The 21,286-nt window shown below is 43.7% G+C and overlaps 1 protein-coding gene across 1 annotated transcript in view; it reads left to right on the forward strand.

Moving 5' to 3' along the window:
• The window catches only part of LOC115177626 (protein kinase C alpha type), a 259,435-nt gene that overhangs the window by 68,621 nt on the left and 169,528 nt on the right, over positions 1-21,286 (forward strand). Inside the window, exon 3 of the mRNA XM_029738557.1 lies at positions 7,923-8,005. Within this exon, the coding sequence (XP_029594417.1) occupies positions 7,923-8,005 (83 nt within the window). The remainder of the gene's footprint in view (positions 1-7,922; positions 8,006-21,286) is intronic.

A 21,286-nucleotide genomic window follows, 5' to 3' on the forward strand; every position in this document is an offset into this window, starting at 1 on the left:
AAAGGCACTCAAATCGTGACCACTTGTTGAGTTTCAACAGCACTTGGTGTGTGTGTGTGTGTGTGTGTGTGTGCGCGTGCAGTATGCGTGTGTGTACAGTATGCATGTGTGTAGTCCTTTACATTCGTACCTGAATACGGGTTGAAAATGGCTAATAAGCGCCTAAATTGGAACACAGTGGCTGCACAGTAACATGCTATACATGACGTCAGAGCTCTTTATTTTATAACTTAGCTGGTCGTGTTGGCAATAGAACAAGCTTTCAAATCATGCTCACCTGACCCAGATTGCGATTTATAATGGACCGTTTTTGAATTGTGTGAACAATTGTGATGGCGAGGATGCAGGGTTGTGTTCCTCAACGGCACGGCTACTGTAGGAGAGCTCAAAGTACCTTCGAGTTGATGACTCTTCTTTTGAAATTGCTTCAAACTGTGCACACTTAATTTTTTTGGTCTTATGTTGCACGAAACCCACATTTTCCAGGAATGGTCTTATCATTTTGCTGAATGTATCCAGAATATTTTCAGATTTCGTTATCAAAATCTGAAAAATCTCCGAAATGTTCCCTTTGAATTGCTACCATGGTTATGCATATGCTTTTCATATTACTTCTGTTATAAACATTTCAATTTAGCCCTATCCATATAGGCCAATTTCCACGAGTGTAAAGGGTTAACTGTCATGTGTGTGGTCCAGTTACAGAACAGACATTTACCCTACGGTGACACAGCTGTGGATGTGAGTGTCCATTTGTCTCTTGTCTGTCTTGGTGCACAAGAAAGAAGTGACTCTCACCCAGCCCAGATCACCGAGGTGTGACTAAACCCCTACCCAAGCCTCCTAAAGCCTCTCTTGAAGTCAGATTAAACTCCTTTCCTCCCTTTCTCTTCTCACCACCCGGCACTGAGGAATTCCCCTGAGCAGAAGACTTACTAGCCTCCTCTTAGGGGAATTACATTTAGGGGGAAAATGTAGCAGTTCCTTCCTCCATTTCCCTCATGAAACCTCTGCCAGCCCCGGCTGAGACTCCAGTGACTTTAAGCTAAGCTGCTCTGAGATGAATCACAGTTTCCACCCTACTAACCTCCACCAGGGCCGTGTTCAGTAGGCGCGAAACGGAAGAAAACGGAGTGAAACTATCTGAACTAGTCCAATAAGAGATTGTTGTGCTAAACATCGTGCAACAGTTTGCCATAATGAACACGACCCAGATTTCTCAGTACAGTGGGTGGAGAGGGAGAGCATTGTACAGTATAGGGAGCTAGTTGGTTAACACAGCTGGAATTAGGAGCCCTTACTGTATGTCTGAATGAGTAATGACATAAACCTGACATGACAAATCTAAATCCTTTCACAGTGGCTGCAAACAGAGCACCATACAGGAAGCTAGTTGGTTTTATTTATATTTAACTAGGCAAGTCGGTTAAGAACAAATTCTTATTTACAATGATGGCCTACACTGGCCAAACCCAGACTCCGCTGGGTCAGTTGTACGCCGCCCTACGGGACTCCCAATCACGGCCGGTTGTGATAGTCTGGATTCGAACCAGGGTGTCTGTAGTGACGCCTCTTGCACGGAGATGCAGTGCCTTAGACCGCTGCGCCACTCGGGAACACCGTGCAGGAACCCTTACGTCTCTGAATGAGTAATGTCATGGCGTTATAAACCTGACATGACCAGTCGAAACCCCATTCATGGATTTCACACTGAATGACATGACAAATGTGAGCGCATTCACATCAGTCAATGCTTGATGACCATCACATAAGCAATATTATAGTCAAGCACACTCGACCACTTCACGACAATGGAGTTGTATCGTATGCCATAACCAGGCTTAGCCTGCCACGAATGGTTATGCCTACCGTCCATGTTATATGATGCATATTGTATGGGTTATATGATGCATATTGTATGGGTTATATGATGCATAGGTAAGAGGAAGCTGCAGTAGTTCTGGGTTGTAAAAGTCACTGAAGCTATGCTATGCTCTAACAGACCTACTATTTCAGCTTTATGACCCAAACGCAAAAGAGTTTTATAGCAGATGAGGATGAGGGAAAGCTACATCCCACATACTGATACAGGGCTTTATTGTTTTATTGTAATTACCCATCCAACAAGCTGCTGAGAAGTCTGTTTGGGAGATATCTGATTAAATACCTACTGCAGTCCATAAGAGGGAGTATGTCATTATGTTGATATATTATGTTGTAAAGTAAGACTGCTGGAAATTCATGATTATCAGTGAGTATGACTTCATGCCACAGTAGATTCTAGGTTTTCATTAAGAAGCTGAACATACATATACATTATGAGTGTTGATGCAGGAAATAGCTGGAGGGATACTGGATCTATCCAACATAAATCATTGTTACAACCTTGATTGAGAATTAAAGGCCCCATGCAGTCAAAAACGTGATTTCCTGTGTTTTTGATATATTTCCACACTATGATGTTGGAATAATACTGTGAAATTGTGAAAATTATGATAATGTCCTTGTAGTGTAAGAGCTGTTTGGACAGAAAAGCGGCTGAAATTTCAGCCTGTTTTGGTGGGACGGATTTTTGGCCTGCCTGCTGATATCCCCAGGCGATAAATTAGTTGATAGACCAATAAGAAAGAAAGTTCCGAACCTCTCTGCCAATAAGTTTTCAGTTTTCCCTTCCCCACTCAGACCACTCCCAGACAATCCTAGCGAAATCATTTATTGAGAAATGCACTTTGCGAAGAAGCTATTTTTGATTATTTTGGACTATTTGAAAAGAATTCCCAGTAAGGTACTTAATTGTTATCTTCTGGGTATTTGATATTGCGATAGAAAAAGGCTGCATTGGACCTTTTTAAGTATGATCTGAAAACATCGATCAGACAGATTTTATGCGGATAACAGACACTTATTAATTCATCTATACTATTACAACCACTAAGATGGCCAAGCCAAATCGATAACCTATCGCTTCTTCTCCACAACATTTTTATTTCCCATTAAAACAGAAATATTGGAGTTGGCCAAGCTTGAGGGGAAATAAATCGCACAACACAATAATGTCTGAATAAATGTATTTCTCCAGTTTTAGAACTCCTCCACGACGTCACTTAACATGAAGGATGGTTACTCCTTCTGTCATCCACTCAGGCCATGGTTTATATTATATCAGAGAGGAGCAGATTTGGGGAAATATTGTCACCCCTTCCACTTCTGGATCTGTGAGTTTATGATAATACTATAACCTAACCGCTGACAGCCTTCATCATCATCATTATTATTATCACCATCATTTTCACCATTATCATTGCTATGGTGATCATAATCGTTGTCATTGTCTTAATGGTCGTGGTTTCGCCGTATTGCAATGTAAATTATTACAGATAATAGGCACTTGAGTCCCTAATACGCACCACACTAAATAAAATAAAACCAATTTGGATCTCTTAGAATTACTGTATGATTTGAAAACTATTTTTAGGTCCCATTTAGCTGAGTGCTCTGCATTATTGTGCATAGTGTTTCAGCGTTTTGGTAGTTTCCTTATTTATGGCTTCTCTGGTTGGTTTATGATGCAAGCAGCATTCTATCAATGTCACTTCCCTCCTATCCCCTGTCTCCTCCACCCACCCTCGGACTATCCATGTCTGGGTCGAGGTTGATTCACTGCCACATCGATTGGAGGTCGTCTCCAGACTCCCTCTCTCCCTGGTGTGGTGACTGACTGTCCTACTCCACTGTCCTTGACTTCTCCTCCGTCTCTTTGGCGTGACATGGAAGACCTGACACAGTCGGGTTAGAGGCAGGGCGCTCTGCTCTTAAACACGTTCTCTTGTTCGCCTCTCAAGAGCACTTCACACCATAACCGAGAGACACTGAGACACACAGAAGTGACTATCAGGCCTTTTAGCTGGAGTTCAGTAGACTTGTATTTAGAGGCTCACCTCACCATTAGAACCAGCACTTTTGTGCAACTTAAAGGGTGGTTATTGTATATCAATATAATTATTGCAATTACACTTATTATGGTCAAGCTCACCCAATGTTCTAACTAAAAGTACATAGACAACAACAAAAAACATGCTGCCTCGTGCCGGCAGTTTTCAACAGATGTGTGTTTTCATGTTCCTCATACGCAGCTAACTGTTCTAAACAGTTAATGAGAATTAACAGTAGAGTGACTAAGCCGAAGTGATGTTGAACAGCCTGTTGTGAGAGCCGGCAATGGGATGCCTTGCTTGCCTCTAAAAACCCTCGCCCCCACAGCAATCCTATTATTCTGACACATACTTCATAATCAAGTCAATGCGCTGATGTCTACATATCTTGATCACTTATTCCAGATCCCAAACACATTTCCATTCTCAAATCCACAGCAGTGAATGACAGAAACTAATGCATTTTCAATTGCAACCATTCGCCATGACATGAGCATGGTTTGATTTGTGTCGGGAACAACGGCAGGGAAACAGAGACATTATAATTCAGGTATTAATCCCTTGTTCTGCTGCTGGAGGGGTATTTGAAGATGTAATAAGTATTTATTGTAAAATCCACATTACATTGTGGCCCCTCCATAATTCATGGCGCCCTCGGTGTGAAATAATTAGATCACAGTGAGACCCTTCATTAAAAGTCAACATAACATTTTCTCTCTCTTCTAATGCCGTTTTCACCGGCTCATTTACTTCTCCTTTTCCATTAGAAAGCAAAGCCTTTTGAAACCTCACCAAGTCGTACAAAGTCTTGCTATCTTTTTGACGCCGTTATTTCTGATCCAGGTACAGCCAAAAAGTGATCAATCTACCAGGACTAATAATGCTACCAGGATGGGATTTGTGCCACAAATGCTAAAACATTAGCATTTGGAAACAGTTCCAGGGAAATAAACCCAAAGCATGGCTTGCTGTCATACTTTGTCCGTAGACTGCTTACAGGGTAAGGAAACCAATGTGTCATTTTGTAATTTGCTTGAACTATCCCTTTAACTCTGTACTTCTTGTTCTGATCCAAGTGCAGTCCTGGAAATCCACCACTTTGTCCACATTGCTCCTGATCCAGGAACTGTATAGTGATTCACAGCCATTGAGAGTTTCACCGATCCAAGTACAGCCATTGCATGCTCGGCTCATCCTTGTCTGTTCTTTAGGCCCCTAATGAAACTGTTGGTCCAACATGGCGGTGGTGATGGAGCAGTGGTGAAGCCCTAAGTGCTCCTTTCGGCCTGTAGGAGAACAGTGGGTCTAGTTTCACTGGCAGATATCCCCTCTAATAAGGACACTAGGGCCTGTATCCATGGAGACGCAGCCGTAACCTCTTCCATCTTCAGCCTTCTGCCCTTTGACCTTTCTCTTTCAACCACTAGCGAGGAAAGTGGCCCCTTCCAGAAACTCTAATAAAGAAACAATCACTTCAGGGCAGGTTACAGGTTGGGTCAAGTTTTTTTTTTTTTACAGTCTTAGCTGAACTGCAATGTTCCCCATTGTTCAGAATGACCCAATTTCTTCTGGAGCAGCAGGTTCCTCTAAAGTGGTCCTAAAAATACATACAGTAAAGGCACTTCTCAGAGCAGTTTGAGAGCACTGAAATAGAATAGACGTCGACTGACTTTAGCCTGTCTAATGGGTCTCATTATTATGGACGTTTTTAATGCCGCAGAGAGACCATAGTTCATCTCTTCCTCCGCATTTATTAGAGATTATAGACCGCTGTACTTCTCTCTGACTGCTGGGGCCTGACAGTGCAGTGTCTTCCTTCTCGGCCTCAAAGTCAAAGTAGACAAATTGTAATTGTCTACCTACTGTATATCATTATGTGACTTGATTCAGGAACCAAATAATTGCGAATATTTTATTGCGTGTTGGTTTGTTGCGACCATACTCACTTTACTCGCTTATAACACTCTGTGGCGTCGTGGCAGTTCATAACGATCTATCGGGGTAAATGGATGGTTCAGACCATTTGCCGGCTATACTGCAGACTTATGGCAGTTAGTTATTAATCATTTGGATTTACGGCGTGACGGCTTTCATCTGGGTGGCTGTGGTAATACGAGATATGGGTTGTGGTCTCGCGCGGGTATTGACTGGTCTGGACAAGCCAGTATCTCAGGGGTGAGATGGGCCGGGGTTGTTTATTCCTTTGGCCATCGTTGACGTGAACGTGAGATGTTGGCCTTGATGCTTACTGTGTTTCAGCCAGATCAGACTTCCTGAATAAATCTAGGCCCAGCCGATGCTCCACTAGGCTGGTTTTGATGGTCAGTAGGCCTATGTGTTGGTTTGAAAGCTAAAAGAAGCTTTGAGTGGGCACATTGCACCCTTCTACTTAGAATTTAGTGAAAATTGCTACTACAGAAACTGTGATAATGATGTAAAAAACCTCTTTAGTACATTTGTTACCCACCCTCTCACCGTCTGCTACTATAATGTAGCCTACATGTTGATATTGAGTAATTGGGTCATGAAAAAGTCAAAGGGGTAACAATTACTAGTGATAGCTGTTAACTGCGGTGCATCTCTGAACATCAATGCTATTGAACATCAATGCTATTCATTTGGTATAGAGCTAACAGCACAGAAGGCAATTGAGTTTGGTTAGGCCTGTGAGAGCCAGGGATATAGAGATATGTACTGGATGAAAGTATAAATGCAACATGCAACAATTTTAACATTTTTACTGAGTTACAGTTCATAAGGAAGTCAGTCAATTGAAATAAATTCATTAGGCCCTAATCTATGGATTTGACATGACTGGGCAGGGGCGCAGCCATGGGTGGGCCTGTGAGGGCATAGGCCCACCAACTTGGGAGCCAGGCCCACCCACTGAGGAGCCTGACCCAGCCATTCAGAATTCATTTTTCCCAACAAAAGGGATTTATTACAGACAGAAATACTCCTCAGTTTCATCAGCTCTCTGGGTGGCTGGTCTCAGACGATCCCGCAGCTGAAGAAGCCAGATGTGGAGGTCCAGGTCTGACGTGGTTACATGTTGTCTGTGGTTGTGAGGCCGGTTGGACGTACTGCCAGATTATCTAAAATGACGGAGGTGGCATATGGTAGAGCAATTAACATTACATTTTCTGGCAACTGCTCTGGTGTACATTCCTGCAATCAGCATGCCAATTGCACACTTCCTTAACTTGAGACATCTTTGGTGTTGTGTGACAAAACTGCACGTTTTAGAATGGCCTTTTACCGTCCCCTATGTAAAGATCATGCTGTTTAATCAGTCTCTTGATATGTCAGGTGGATGGATTATCTTGGCAAAGGAGAAATGCTCACTAACAGGGATGTAAACAAATATGAACACCACATTTGAGAGAGTAAGCTTTTTGAACATATGGAACATTTTTGGGATCTTTTTATTTCAGCTCATGAAACATGGGACCGACACTTTACATGTTCCATTTATATTTTTGTTCAGTGTACTATAGTTTGGAGAGATGGAAAGAGATACAAAAGATATAGCTACAATTCTGAGAGATCTATAGGCACAGACAGCAATCTGTAGCCAAGCTAAAAGACAGAGCCTTCAGAGACTATCTATTATTCAAGCAGCCAATACACTCAGCTCCACCACCACTATTATCCCCCAGTGTCTGAACTCAGCTCGGTTTCTAATGTGGTGCTCGTGTAGCCACACACTGGGTGTACTCGATGAGGCTGTGAGGATGCAGTGCCGTGCCGTTGTGTGTGTATGTGTGCCTGCGAGACAGTGAGGAGGTAGTGGTACAGTACTTTGGCTGCCGTAGGCTGTACAAGCCATCTGGAGAGCTGATTAGCCAGACATAGTTTTTTCCCCCCTCTGCTCTTAGTGGTGTCTGTTCTATGTCTTGCAAGACTTCAGGCTAATTTAGATCTGCTCAAGCTATGATACAGGAAAACCCATCAAGTTGTCTCACTCTTCTTCTCTCTCTCTCTCTGCAGTTTGCTGTTTCGTGGTCCACAAGAGGTGCCATGAGTTTGTCACGTTCTGCTGCCCCGGTGCGGATAAGGGTCCCGACACAGACGTAAGTAGCCGTAGCCCGCCCTCTACCCCGCATCTTCTCACCGCCTCTCCACTCTTAGGGTCTCTAAGCTTCTGTCGATGTACCCCTCTCAAAACGCACCCCTAGCGAAAGGGGGCACCGCCAAGCCACGTCTCTTCTAAGTCTGCATCCCAAATGGCACCCTATTACCATATAGTGTATAGCTATATGTATAGGGTGCATTTTGGGACGCAGGCTAAGTATATGGTTACTCTCAAAGTGACAGCCTTGCAGGACGGACCATACGTCCTTGTCTCGTTCACCGGGGCTGACCATTAAGGAAGAAGAATGAGTCTGCTCCTTGTTTGACAGGAGATCATTGTATGTGGAGGCCCAAAGCTGTAGTATCATACATCACCTTGCTCTGGGTATTGGGAGGCCAGTCAGGCTATTTTTTTTGGCTTGAAGTTGTAGGAATTTCATTTCGGCGGAGTTCTTTGGTTTGGTATCATAAAGAAGTTGGCTCTGTACTCTACTTTCAAACACCTGACAAGAAGTTTCCATTTAAAATGGTGCGTTTTGAAACGGAAAACAAAAATGACCCTCTCCGTTTCGGTGAGTTATTTTCTCAATTTGATGCCTAATGAACGCAACCGTTCACTTTAAATTCAGTGACTTTGGACACGTCTGCTTTAATCTCTCACTCTGGCGGGGGGTCGGTTAATGTGTCCAGGACAGGGCTCTCTGGATGAATCATACCAGCTGATGGCCAGCTTACCTCGTTTCACCTCAATATAACGCATTTTATCTTCCGAAGGGTCACTTTGTCCCAGTCATTATGTCACTCGAGGACACTTCCAGGTCCACTCCAAAGCACTCAGATGTGTACACTCGTTTACTCCCTGTTAAGAGCTGGGACATGGGGGAGATCCCCCATGATTAAGACTTTTGATTGACCCCAGTAGTCTAAATAAATGACAACCCACACCAGTGTCATACTTGGGGGTGATGAAATCCCGCTATGCCCTCAGACGAACCATCAAACAAGCAAAGCGTCAATACAGGATTACGATTGTAGTAGGATTCACAGGCTCTGAAGCTCGTTGGATGTGGCAGGACTTGAAAACTATTAGATTACAAAGGGAAACCCAGACGCGAGCTGCCCTACTAGACAAGCTAAATACCCTTTTATGCTTGCTTCGAGGCAAGCAACACTGAAGCATGCATGAGAGCATTAGCTGTTCTGGATGACTGTGTGATAACGCTCTCGGTAGCCGATGTGAACTAAACCTTAAAACAGGTCAACAATCACAAAGCCGCTGGGCCAGACTGATTAGCAGGACATGTACTCCAAGCATGCGCAGACCAACTGTCATGTGTCTTCACTGACATTTTCAAACTCTCCCTAACCGAGTCTGTAATGCCTACATGTTTCAAGCAGGCAACCATAGTACCTGTGCCCAAGGAAGCGAAGGTAACCTGCCTAAATGATTACCGCACCGTGAGACTCACATTGGTAGCCCTGAAGTGCTTTGAAAGGCTGGTCATGGCTCACATCAACAGCATCCTCCCGGACACCCTAGACCCACTTCAATTCGCATACCGCCCCAACAGATCCACAGATGACGCAATCTCAATTGCACTCCACACTGCCCTTTCTCACCTCGACAAAAGGAACACCTATGTGAGAATGCTGTTCATAGACTACAGCTCAGCGTAAAACACCATAATGCCCATGAAGCTCATCACCAAGCTAAGGACTCTGGGACTAAATACCTCCCTCTGTAACTGGATCCTGGACTTTCTGACGGGTCGCCCCCAGGTGGTAAGAGTAGGCAACAACACATCTGCCACGTTGATCCTTAACACTGGGGTGTGTACTTAGTCCCCTCCTGTATTCCCTGTTCACCCACGACTGCATGGCCAAACATGACTCCAACACCATCATTAAGTTTGCTGACGACACAGCAGTGGTAGGCCTGATCACCGACAACGATGAGACGGCCTATAGGGAGGAGATCAGAGACCTGGCAGTGTGGTGCCAGAACAACAACCTCTCCCTCAATGTGAGCAAGACAAAGGAGCTGATCGTGGACTACAGGAAAAGGTGGGCCGAACAGGCCCCCATGAACATCGATGGGGCTGTAGTGGAGCGGGTCAAGAGTTTCAAGTTCCTTGGTGTCCACATCACCAACATACTATCATGGTCCAAACATACCAAGACAGTCGTGAAGAGGGCATGACAAAACCTTGGCATGGGTCCCCAGATCCTCAAAAGGTTATACAGCCTTACCATCGAGAGCATCCTGACCAGTTGCATCACAACTGCTCGGCATCTGACCTCAAGACGCTACAGAGGGTAGTGTGTATGGCCCAGTACATCACTGTGGCCAAGCTTCCTGCCATCCAGGACCTAAACAATAGGTGGTGTCAGAGGAAAGCCCATAAAATTGTCAGAGACTCCAGTCACCCAAGTTATAGATTGTTTTCTCTGCTACCACACGGCAAGTGGTACCGGAGCGGAGGTCTAAAAGGCTCCTCAACAGCTTCTACCCCCAAGCCATAAGACTGCTGAACAGTTAATAAAATCGCCACTGGACAATTTACATTGACCCCCCCCCCCCCTTTTGTACACTGCTGTTACTCGCTGTTTATTATCTGTGCATAGTCACCCCCCCCCCCCACCTACATGTACAAATTACCTCAACTAACCTGTACCCCCGCACACTGACTCGGTACCGGTGCCCCCTGTATATAGCCTCATTATTGTTATTCTTATTGTGTTACTTTTTATTATACATTTTTATTTTCGTCTACTTGGTAAATATTTTCTTAACCCAACATTGCAGTTCAAGAAGAGTTAAGGGCTTGTAAGTAAGCATTTCACGGTAAAGTCTACACTTGTTGTATTCGGCGCATGTGACAAATAAAGTTTGATTTGATCACATAAAAAAATCTGACATTAACTTTCAGCATCTGCGTTTTAAATCTCTCCTGAATAAATCTTACTTGGATCTCTACTTAGATTCCATAGCAGTGGATGAAGAGTGACTCTGTGGGAGTGTGTCCTCCTAGCACGTTAGGTGTGAAGGTACACTAGCCTGGGATAGCAGCACAGCTCTGACTGTTTGCGTCCCAAAACACATCCTATTCCCTATATAGTGCGCTAGGTTTGACCAGAGCCCTGGTCCAAAGTAGTGCACTAATATAGGGAATAGGATGCCACTTGGGACTCAACTTCTTTTTCCCCCTCATGGCGTTCTCTGCGTGGCCCCGCATCTGGAGATGTCATTCAAGCTCCTCAACCATCCGCTGCCTTTTTAACATAGCGACCCGGGGATGACACACAAGCTCTAAAGAAAATAGTACGTGCTAAGGCACATGTGTCAAACTCATTCCGCGGAGGGCTGAGTGTCTGCGGGTTTTCCCTCCTCCCTTGTACTTGATTGATGAATTAAGGTCACTAATTAGTAAGGAACTCCCCTGACTTGGTTGTCCAGGTCTTAATTAAAAGGCCAAAACAAAAACCAGCAGACACTAGGCCAGCGTCTTCCAAACTCGGTCCTCGGGAACCCAAGGGTGCGTGTTTTGGGTTTTGCCCTGACATGCTGACCACACCGGTCGCGTCGCGCGCCAACGAGCGTCTGCATTGCCAGGCGCTAAAATAGAAGTTGATTCTATTTGTGACACAGAACACACTGCAAGTCCTGCTAAGCTGAGGTCAGTTGTGGTAACGCACCTTATTATGAAAGTTAGTTGCCAATCGCCATATAAAGTCCAACGAAGAAAAAGAAGCCTGGGAGGAGGAGAGATGACTAGAAACAATTCGGTTGACCGTTTTATGTGTGGATTAATTGTCGGAGTAGAGAACCTTGTGCATTTCAGGTAAAATAACTCAATGTTGATATCCCAGGACAAATTAGCTAGCAACAGCAAGCTAGCTAGCTAAATAGGACAAATTAGCTAGCAACTGCAATCTTGCTAGATAAATTGCCATAAATGTTTAATGCTTTTTGACCTGTCCCCAAATTAATATAATTGGTATAGAGTTTGTTTTGATATTGCAACCTGTGTCGTGAGTTTGGTGTGGAGGGACAAAATCAATTTGGGCACGATGGTGGACGCACGCGTCCGGTTTGGGCATGATGTAACACAGCTGATTCAAATGATCAAAGCTTGATGATTAGTTGATTAATTGAATCAGCTGTGGAGTGCTAGGGCAAAAAAACTAAACAAGCACCCCTTGGGGTCCCGAGGACCAAGTTTGGGAATACCCTGCACTAGGCCTTCCATGGAATGAGTTTGACAGCCCTGTGCTAAGTGGTTGTCTTTGCTAGTGGGACTAAGAGGGGTTATAATGATAAGGGCAGCAGGTAACTCCCCATTTTGTCAGCATTACAAATATATGTTCATGTCCATTATAGTAATCCAACTTTATGGATTTATTAGGGCAGAAGTTGTCATTAGGCACAGATCGAGGACCAGCTTACCAACCCCCAAACTTAAACTTGTGAAGAACATAGTGACTTTAGATCTAGGGCAACTGCATCCTATCAGATATGTTATTAGCAAATGTGTCATCTGTGGCCACATTTCTCAGCACACAGTGACAGATTGTTGAGTTACATAATGTAAGAAAAGCACTGTTCCTACTAGGATGTGTCTGGTTCAAGGGCTTACAGAATGCATCCAAACAAAAAGTGTGCGTTTTATTGAGTCTGCTAATGTAGCCAAAATGACCGCGGCGAACCAACGTCAGCCTCGCGAAATACCCACAGCTACCCACATCTTAATAATTTAGCCCATTTCACATGGGATGTGCATCCCAAATGGCAACCTATTGCCTATATAGTGTACTACTTTTGAACAGGACCCATTAGTGCACTATATAAGGAATGGGGTGCCATTTGGGACGCAGGGAGGATGTACAATGCAGGGGGATATTGGCGGTTGTAATGCAGGGGGATATTGGTGGTTGTAATACAGGATATTTGCTCACCACAAGGAGCTATTGCAATGTGAATTGCCCAGCCGGGATAGATTCACTGCACATGTTAGCTCTATGTGCAGTTTCCCCTAGCAACCTAGGTTGGCAATCCAAAATAAAGGCTGAATACTAGGAGCAAAAACCATAGTTCTGTCCCAAATGGGACCCTATTGCCTATATTCAAAAAATCCAAAAAATCTAATTTATTTATATAGCCCTTCGTATATCAGCTGAAATCTCAAAGTGCTGTACAGAAACCCAGTCTAAAACCCCAAACAGCAAGCAATGCATGTGAAAGAAGCACGGTGGCTAGGAAAAACTCCCTAGGAAAAACTCCCTAGAAAGGCCAAAAACCTAGGAAGAAACCTAGAGAGGAACCAGGCTATGAGGGGTGGCCAGTCCTCTTCTGGCTGTGCCGGGTGGATATTATAACAGAACATGGTCAAGATGTTAAAATGTTCATAAATGACCAGCATGGTCAAATAATAATAATCATAGTAGTTGTCGAGGGTGCAACAAGCACGTCCGGTGAACAGGTCAGGGTTCCGTAGCCGCAGGCAGAACAGTTGGAGCAGCAGCATGGCCAGGTGGACTGGGGACAGCAAGGAGTCATCATGCCAGGTAGTCCCGAGGCATGGTCCTAGGGCTCAGGTCCTCCGAGAGAGAAAGAAAGAGAGAATTAGAGAGAGCATATTTAAATTCACACGACACCGGATAAGACAAGAGAATACATCTTGACCATGTTCTGTTATAATATCCACCCGGCACAGCCAGAAGAGGACTGGCCACCCCTCATAGCCTGGTTCCAGATGTAACAGACTGACCCTAGCCCCCCGACACATAAACTACTGCAGCATAAATACTGGAGGCTGAGACAGGAGGGATCAGAAGACACTGTGGCCCCATCCGATGATATATTGTGCACTACTATGTTGTGCACGATGATATATTGTGCACTACTTTCCATAGGGCTCTGGTCAGAAGTAGTGCACTAAACAGGGAATAGGGTTCCATTTGGGACCCTAACCCTGACTCTGTCTGACTTGGGGCACTTCAGAAATTTGGAAAAGCGAACATAATGAAGAATAGGTTCCTAAAGCAAAGTGTACTGTAAAGGTCTAATGAAAAACTCACGTCAAGCAATCTCCAAATACCACCCTTTCCACTTGAGCTATAGGTCCATGTTTTCCCGGAGTCACGATGCGGCTCAATTAGCTAGATTAGTGCAATTAACCGCTTCAAAATGGTTTCATTACGCCACTCTGCTCTTTGTTGCCAACAGAGGCTTGGCTAGTATGTGTAGTGTTTTGCAGAACAAGCTCGATTAATAATTAGGGCTGGGAATTGCCAGGAACCTCACAATACGATATCACGATACTTATTTGGCGATATGTATTGCGATTCTCACGATTCTATATGTATTGCGATTCGAGGCTGTGATTTTATTCGACGTTCCAAACATATTGCTCACCATATGTCTGCTGCAGAGATACAAGAGAGAGCCATGAATAAAATAGTTTTGATCAGTCATGGAATTAAAAGTGCTAAAAACAGATTGTTCTCCATCTTCTTTTTAAATAGGGAACCAAACTATGAAGGAAAAATGTTGGTGAAGGTACAGCCAACTAGCACAAAAATAACATTGCGATATTGTCAAAGCGATACGATTTATCGTCAGAAATAATATCCCGATATGTAACTGTATCAATTTTCTTTCTCCATCACTATTAATAATACATGGATTTCCTGGTCTAGATTCCCTTGTCTGCTCTGGTTTGAGCAGAACTTGACCTGAGATAAGAGTCATTAACTTCCAGCCTGTACTCTCAGCCTTAAAGAGACTCAGGCTGCATTCCTAATGACACCCTATTCCTTACATAGTGTACTACTTGGGGTAATACATTGGCTGTGTTTACTCAGGCAGACCAATTCTGATCTTTTTTTCACTAATTGGTATTTTGACCGATCAGATGTGAAACTATCTGATGTGATTGGTCGAAAGACCAATTAGTGGGGGAAAAAATTCTGAATTGGGCTGCCTTGTGTAAACGCAGCCATCGACTCTTGGTCTAAAAACAGTGCACTATATAGGGAATAGGTTGTCATTTGTGCTGCAGCCTTAGCCTGAGAGAGCCAGTGGCTGAGTCATGAAGGCCCCTTCCTGCCTCCCTCCCCAGTCTATGAACTCAGGAGTCTGAGTAGGCCCTGCCTCATGCCAGACGGTAAATGTAACCTGCTAGCCGCCCATGTGTCTATGATGTAATCACGCCCGTCTCTGGCATACTCCAACCCCCCTCGCCCCCCTTTTCACCCCTCGCACCCTACGGAGTCGAATACCAGCGTGTGCTCTCAGTAGCACATGCCCCTGCGCTTCCATGCCAGACCACAGGAGGTTGGTGGCAACTTAATTGGGGAAGACAGGTTTGTGGTAATGGCTGGAGCGGAATGAGATGGAATGGTATCAAATACAACAATCCCATGGTTTCCATATGTTTGATGCCATTCCATTTGCTCCGTTCCAGCAATTGTGAGCCGTCCTCCCCTCAGCAGCCTCCACTCTGTCAGACGTTCCAAAGAGAACGTGGCTCACACAGAGTTCTGGAAATTCGAAGCGACATTTTTGTGCTGAGCACGCTCTTTATCTCATTTTTTTGTGTTGAAATGTACAGCGGAGCAGAGGGTGCTGCTGTCCCTGCTTCTTTAGCCAAATGAAAACCCATGACCTCTCTCCTCCCTTTCTCTCTTCCGCGCTCTCTTTCTCTCTCTTTCTCCCTCTCTTTCTCCCTCTCTTTCTCTTCTCTCTCCTCTCTTTTTCTCTCTCTCACATGCGGTGCACACACAGGCACTGTCTCCCCCTCTTTCTTTTTTCTATTTTTTTTTCTTTCTTTCTTTTTTCTTTCTTTCTTTTTTTTTTTCTTTCTTTCTTTTTTCTTTCTTTCTTTTTTTCTTTCTTTCTTTTTTTCTTTCTTTCTTTCTTTTTTCTTTCTTTCTTTTTTCTTTCTTTCTTTTTTTCTTTCTTTCTTTCTTTCTTTCTTTCTTTCTTTCTCTCAGCACAGTCATTGGAGCCTGAGTTGCTCCTTATAACTGTCACATAGAATTACATTAATGAATGAGACCCAGGCTAACTAGACTACAGCAGACCCATTAATTCAGTGTGGCTGAGGAAGTTTGGGGGGGGTCAACAGGCTTAGTACATGCAATGTTGTTAATGAGGTTGCTTTAATGAGCCTCTTGTTTGAATCATTTATAATAACTACAAATATATATTTTTTTATAATAGCTGCTTCCCAAATGGCACCATATTCCCTGTATAGTGCACTGCTTTTGACCAGGGGCTCTGTTCAAAAGTAGTGCACTATATAGGGAATATGGTGCCATTTTGGACACCGCCAATGCCTCAATGCACAGGATGGCTGAATGCCTCTTTGTCCCTCCCACACAAATGAATGGTGTCAGATCATTGAGTCTGTATGGTTAATGAGGTTGGCCATACCACACAGAGCTAATTATTATGATCCACTGTCATGCAGGCTACTTGATCAAACAGCACTAAATGAAAACGAGACATTGGCTGAACATGAGATATTACTCATTACTACCATCTACTGATGTGAGAAGAGTGATGCCATCTGTGGTGAGAATATAATATCAGTCATCATAGTTGTCGTATACATGTGCATATATGGAGTAATCTGGTTATCAATTCATGTATGTACAATGATGGTAAAATATTACTTGTGAATGTGATTACTTTCAAAACAATGTTATTGAGCTAATGCTTATTTTCTTACTATAGGAATGAAGCAGTGTTCCCTTTCAGCGTTTTCATCAAGGATTAATTCAGCAGCAATGGCAGAGTTATATATGGGACAGTTTTATGTGTTTGTCACACATTTGTGGGGCCTTAACTATGTTTGTATAAGACCAAGTATAAATAACTTCAGTGGCAGCCAAGATTTAGCCTAATGTCAGTCATCATCGTTGTCATATATGCATATAGGGGAAACACTGCTTTTGATGCAGGAGAGATCCCTTATTTCCTTGAGTTTCATTCCAAAACGTTATATATCAATTTTCAGAAATGTTGGTAAACTAGCTTTTATTGCTTGTTCAACTCTGAGCGGTTGTTTTGGGCCCTGCACAGAGCCTGGGACGTTTTTAAAAATCTGAAATTGAAGGCCTTGTGTTTTTGGAAATCACTTGATGGTTTCAGAGAGATGAATAATGGTTTGTTGCAAAATGCTAAACTCAGAAAAAAAAAAGAAACGTCCTCTCACTTTCAACTGCGTTTATTTTCAGCAAACTTAACATGTGTAAGTATTTGTAAGAACATAAGATTCAACAACAGACATAAACTGAACAAGTTCCACGGACATGAATTTGAATGTGTCCCTGAATAAAGGGGAGGGGGTCAAAATCAAAAGTAACAATGCAGCTGGTGGCCACACCAGATACTGACTAAGTACTGCAGTGCATCTCCTCTTCATGGACTGCACCAGATTTGCCCGTTCTTGCTTTGAGATGTTACCCCACTCTTCCACCAAGACACCTGCAAATTCCCAGACATTTCTGGGGGGGAATGGCCCAAGCCCTCATCCTCCGATTCTACAGGTCCCAGATGTGCTCAATGGGATTGAGATCCGGGCTCTTCGCTGGCCATGGCAGAACTCTGACATTCCTGTCTTGCAGGAAATCACGCACAGAACGAGCAGTATGGCTGGTGACATTGTCATGCTGGAGGGTCATGTCAGGATGAGCCTGCAGGAAGGGTACCACATGAGGGAGGAGGATGTCTTCCCTGTAACGCACAGCGTTGAGATTGCCTGCAATGACAACAAGCTCAGTCCGATGATGCTGTGACACACTGCCCCAGACCATGATGGACCCTCCACCTCCAAATCGATCCCGCTCCAGAGTACAGGCCTCGGTGTAACGCTCATTCCTTTGACGATAAACGCTAATCCAACCATCACCCCTGGTGAGACAAAACCGCGATTTGTCAGTGAAGAGCACTTTTTGCCAGTCCTGTCTGGTCCAGCGACGGTGGGTTTGTGCCCATAGGCGATGTCTGTCTGGTGAGGACCTGCATTAAAACAGGCCAACAAACCCTCAGTCCAGCCTCTCTCAGCCTATTGCGGACAGTCTGAGCACTGATGGAGGGATTGTGCGTTCCTGATGTAACTTGGGCAGTTGTTGTTGCCATCCTGTACCTGTCCCGCAGGTGTGATGTTCAGCTATACCGATCCTGTGCAGGTGTTGTTACACGTGGTCTGCAGGACAGGAAGGACGATCAGCTGTCCGTCCCGTCTCCCTGTAGCGCTGTCTTAGGCGTCTCACAGTACGGACATTGCAATTTATTGCCCTGGCCACATCTGCAGTCCTCATGCCTCCTTGCAGCATGCCTAAGGCACGTTCACACAGATGAGCAGGGACCCTGGGCATCTTTCTTTTGGTGTTTTTCAGAGTCAGTAGAAAGGCCTCTTTAGTGTCTTAAGTTTTCATAACTGTGACCTTAATTGCCTACCGTCTGTAAGCGTCTTAATTAACAACCGTTCCACATGTGCATGTTCATTAATTGTTTATGGTTCATTTGTATTTTTTTATTTAACTAGGCAAGTCAGTTAAGAACAAATTCTTATTTTCAATGACAGCCTAGGAACAGTGGGTTAACTGCCTTGTTCAGGGGCAGAACAACAGATTTTTACCTTGTCAGCTCAGGGATTCGATCTAACCACTAGGCTACCTGCCGCCCCATTGAATAAACATGGGAAACAGTGTTTAAACCCTTGACAACGAAGATCTGTGAAGCTATTTGGATTTTTACGAATTATCTTTGAAAGACAGGGTCCTGAAAAAGGGACGTTACTTTTTTTGCTGAGTTTATAAATCTGCCCCACTCTCAGAGAAATAAGTAGTACCGCTAGGTTTTACAGTCAAATGTAACAAATAACTACATTTTCATAAAGAAATGTACACATTCTACATTTGTGACATCTATATTTCTATACAGTAATATGAGATATGTATGTAAAAGATTTACATTTGAAACTTTAGTCATTTATTATATGCTTTTATCCAGAGCGACTTAGTAAGTGCATCCATCTTAAGATTGCTAAGTGAGACGCATATCACAGTCAAATATACAGGATATGAATATTCTGTTCCCGAAAAAAAAACAAAAAATACTGTATATAGTGTTTTGTAAAGAAGCTGTACCTATAAGCAGATGTGGATATAGGTTTTTCAAAATAAACTCTTCATATGTTGTTGAATGTGTGGCTCAGTTGGTAGAGTGTGGCACTTGCAACGTCAGGGTTGTGGGTTCGATTCCCATGGGGGACCAGTACAGAAAATGTATAAAGTCACTACTGGAAGTCGCTCTGGATAAGAGCGTCTGCTAAATGACTAAAATGTTAAATGTAAATATCTCCATTGTATATGAATACACTCATGGCTGTTTAGTCATACATTTTCCTTTACTTCGTGAGAGTGAAATATGAAGTCATAAAAGCACAACTCATTCCTACTTTAACAGTTTTATTGGAACAAGAATGAATTATGCAAAGCCTGTAGCAGAAGTATGAAATGAATCTTCTATATTGTGATGTACTGTGTATATATGCATATTATTTGCATTAAGCATATTGTGCCCCTCAACCTGCCAGAAGTTCTTCAGTCACTGGTCCTAGAGACCCACAGAGCGTTTGAGCAGGGCAGGCTTGTATTCCAGCCCAGCACTGACACACTCCGTCACCTAATCACAGAGCCCTTGAATAGTCGAATCGGGTGCATTGGCACCGGGCTAGCACAAAAACCTGCACACCCTGTGGTTCTGTAGGACCAGGACCGAAGAACTGTGGGTTCCAACGACTGAGCAGTCAGATGAGAAGAGAAGAAAATGAGAAAATAAAAATAAAAGCTTTTGTTGGTAGAGCATGGAGCTTGCAATGCCAGCATAGAGGGCTCAACACCCGGCACCACCCATACATTAAACAAAAATGCACGCTTGACTGTAAGTCGCTTTGATAAGTGTCTGCTAAATAGTACATTATTACAAGTAAGAAGACGTGCATGGTGATGAGAAGAGGGTAGGTAGGGTCTTCCCATGCCCCCTTTAAGCCAGGGGACAAGGGGTAAAAACAACTGTTTATTATGTCTAGTAAATGTTTATTATGAACTTTGGCCCTGCATCCAAGGATGCCTGAAAACTATCTCCCAACTATTCGCAAGGGATAATTAGCTTTCATTACAAATAATGAACCAGACCTAGTGAACATGTTGTCGTCTACTTAAATATTTAGAATGTTTTTTTTTCTTCGCTTGGGGAAAGGGCCACTTCAGGAAGTGCCTGTTGGTGAGTCTGGCAGCACATGTTTTAGTACGTAGTGAGCTGCAGTATGTTACCCTGGTGAAGTACATGTCCCGTAGAAATCAGGCCCAGTACCTCATCATACGACTGGGATTGAAGATGATAAAGACCTATAACCCTGTTTTGATAAGGGCATAAAGCGTTTACCATCGTCCAAAACATGTACACGTATGCACTGCGGTGTTCTAGACTTTATTTGGGGACCGTTGGCTTTCATACTTTTCAAAGTCTCAGCGCAGCACATTCAACACATTCAAATGAGTAGAGAACGTGTACCGGCGACGTGTTGGTTAGGAATTGTGGGGAGGTGCGCGTTCGAGCTGTGCGTTCGAACTGTGCGTCCCCCGTAGCGATGTCACAATGGGACCCCGGACTATCACGTCCTAGCATCTGTGGATTATGAATTATGCGTAAGGCTCACAGTCTAACCTACAGCTCAGTCCCAGTGAGCAAAACTGGTTGAAAGGACATCATTACAACCTGTTTACAACCACAACTTGTAATCTGCAACCAGTTGTCCACTGGGTATAACCTACAGCCCAGTGTTTTGACTCATAACTCAGCGATTCCAAACAGTGATGAGCGATCACTGGAGAGCTTGTTTTTAGACATGGCTGCTGAACTCATGTAAGCTTTGACATAGGCCAGTAGACCAACACGTTGGCGACTGTACCAAAACTGTGGGTCTTATTTTAACAAGCAAGCTATGTGCCAAGATCTGAAATCCCATTTCATAAAGTACAATATTCCTCTTAAATATGGGAATGGTCCACCCCTTTCCTAGTCCATCACTCACAGCAAAATGAGCCTTCAAATAATGAAATAAAACACACACACACACACAAGCCAATTGTAATGACTGACCCGTTTAACTCTAGCTTTAGATGGATAGAGCATGGCTGACTGACCCGTTTAACTCTAGCTTTAGATGGATAGAGCATGGCTGACTGACCCGTTTAACTCTAGC

This window comes from Salmo trutta, chromosome 38, assembly GCF_901001165.1.
Source record: "Salmo trutta chromosome 38, fSalTru1.1, whole genome shotgun sequence".
Lineage (NCBI taxonomy): Eukaryota > Metazoa > Chordata > Actinopteri > Salmoniformes > Salmonidae > Salmo > Salmo trutta.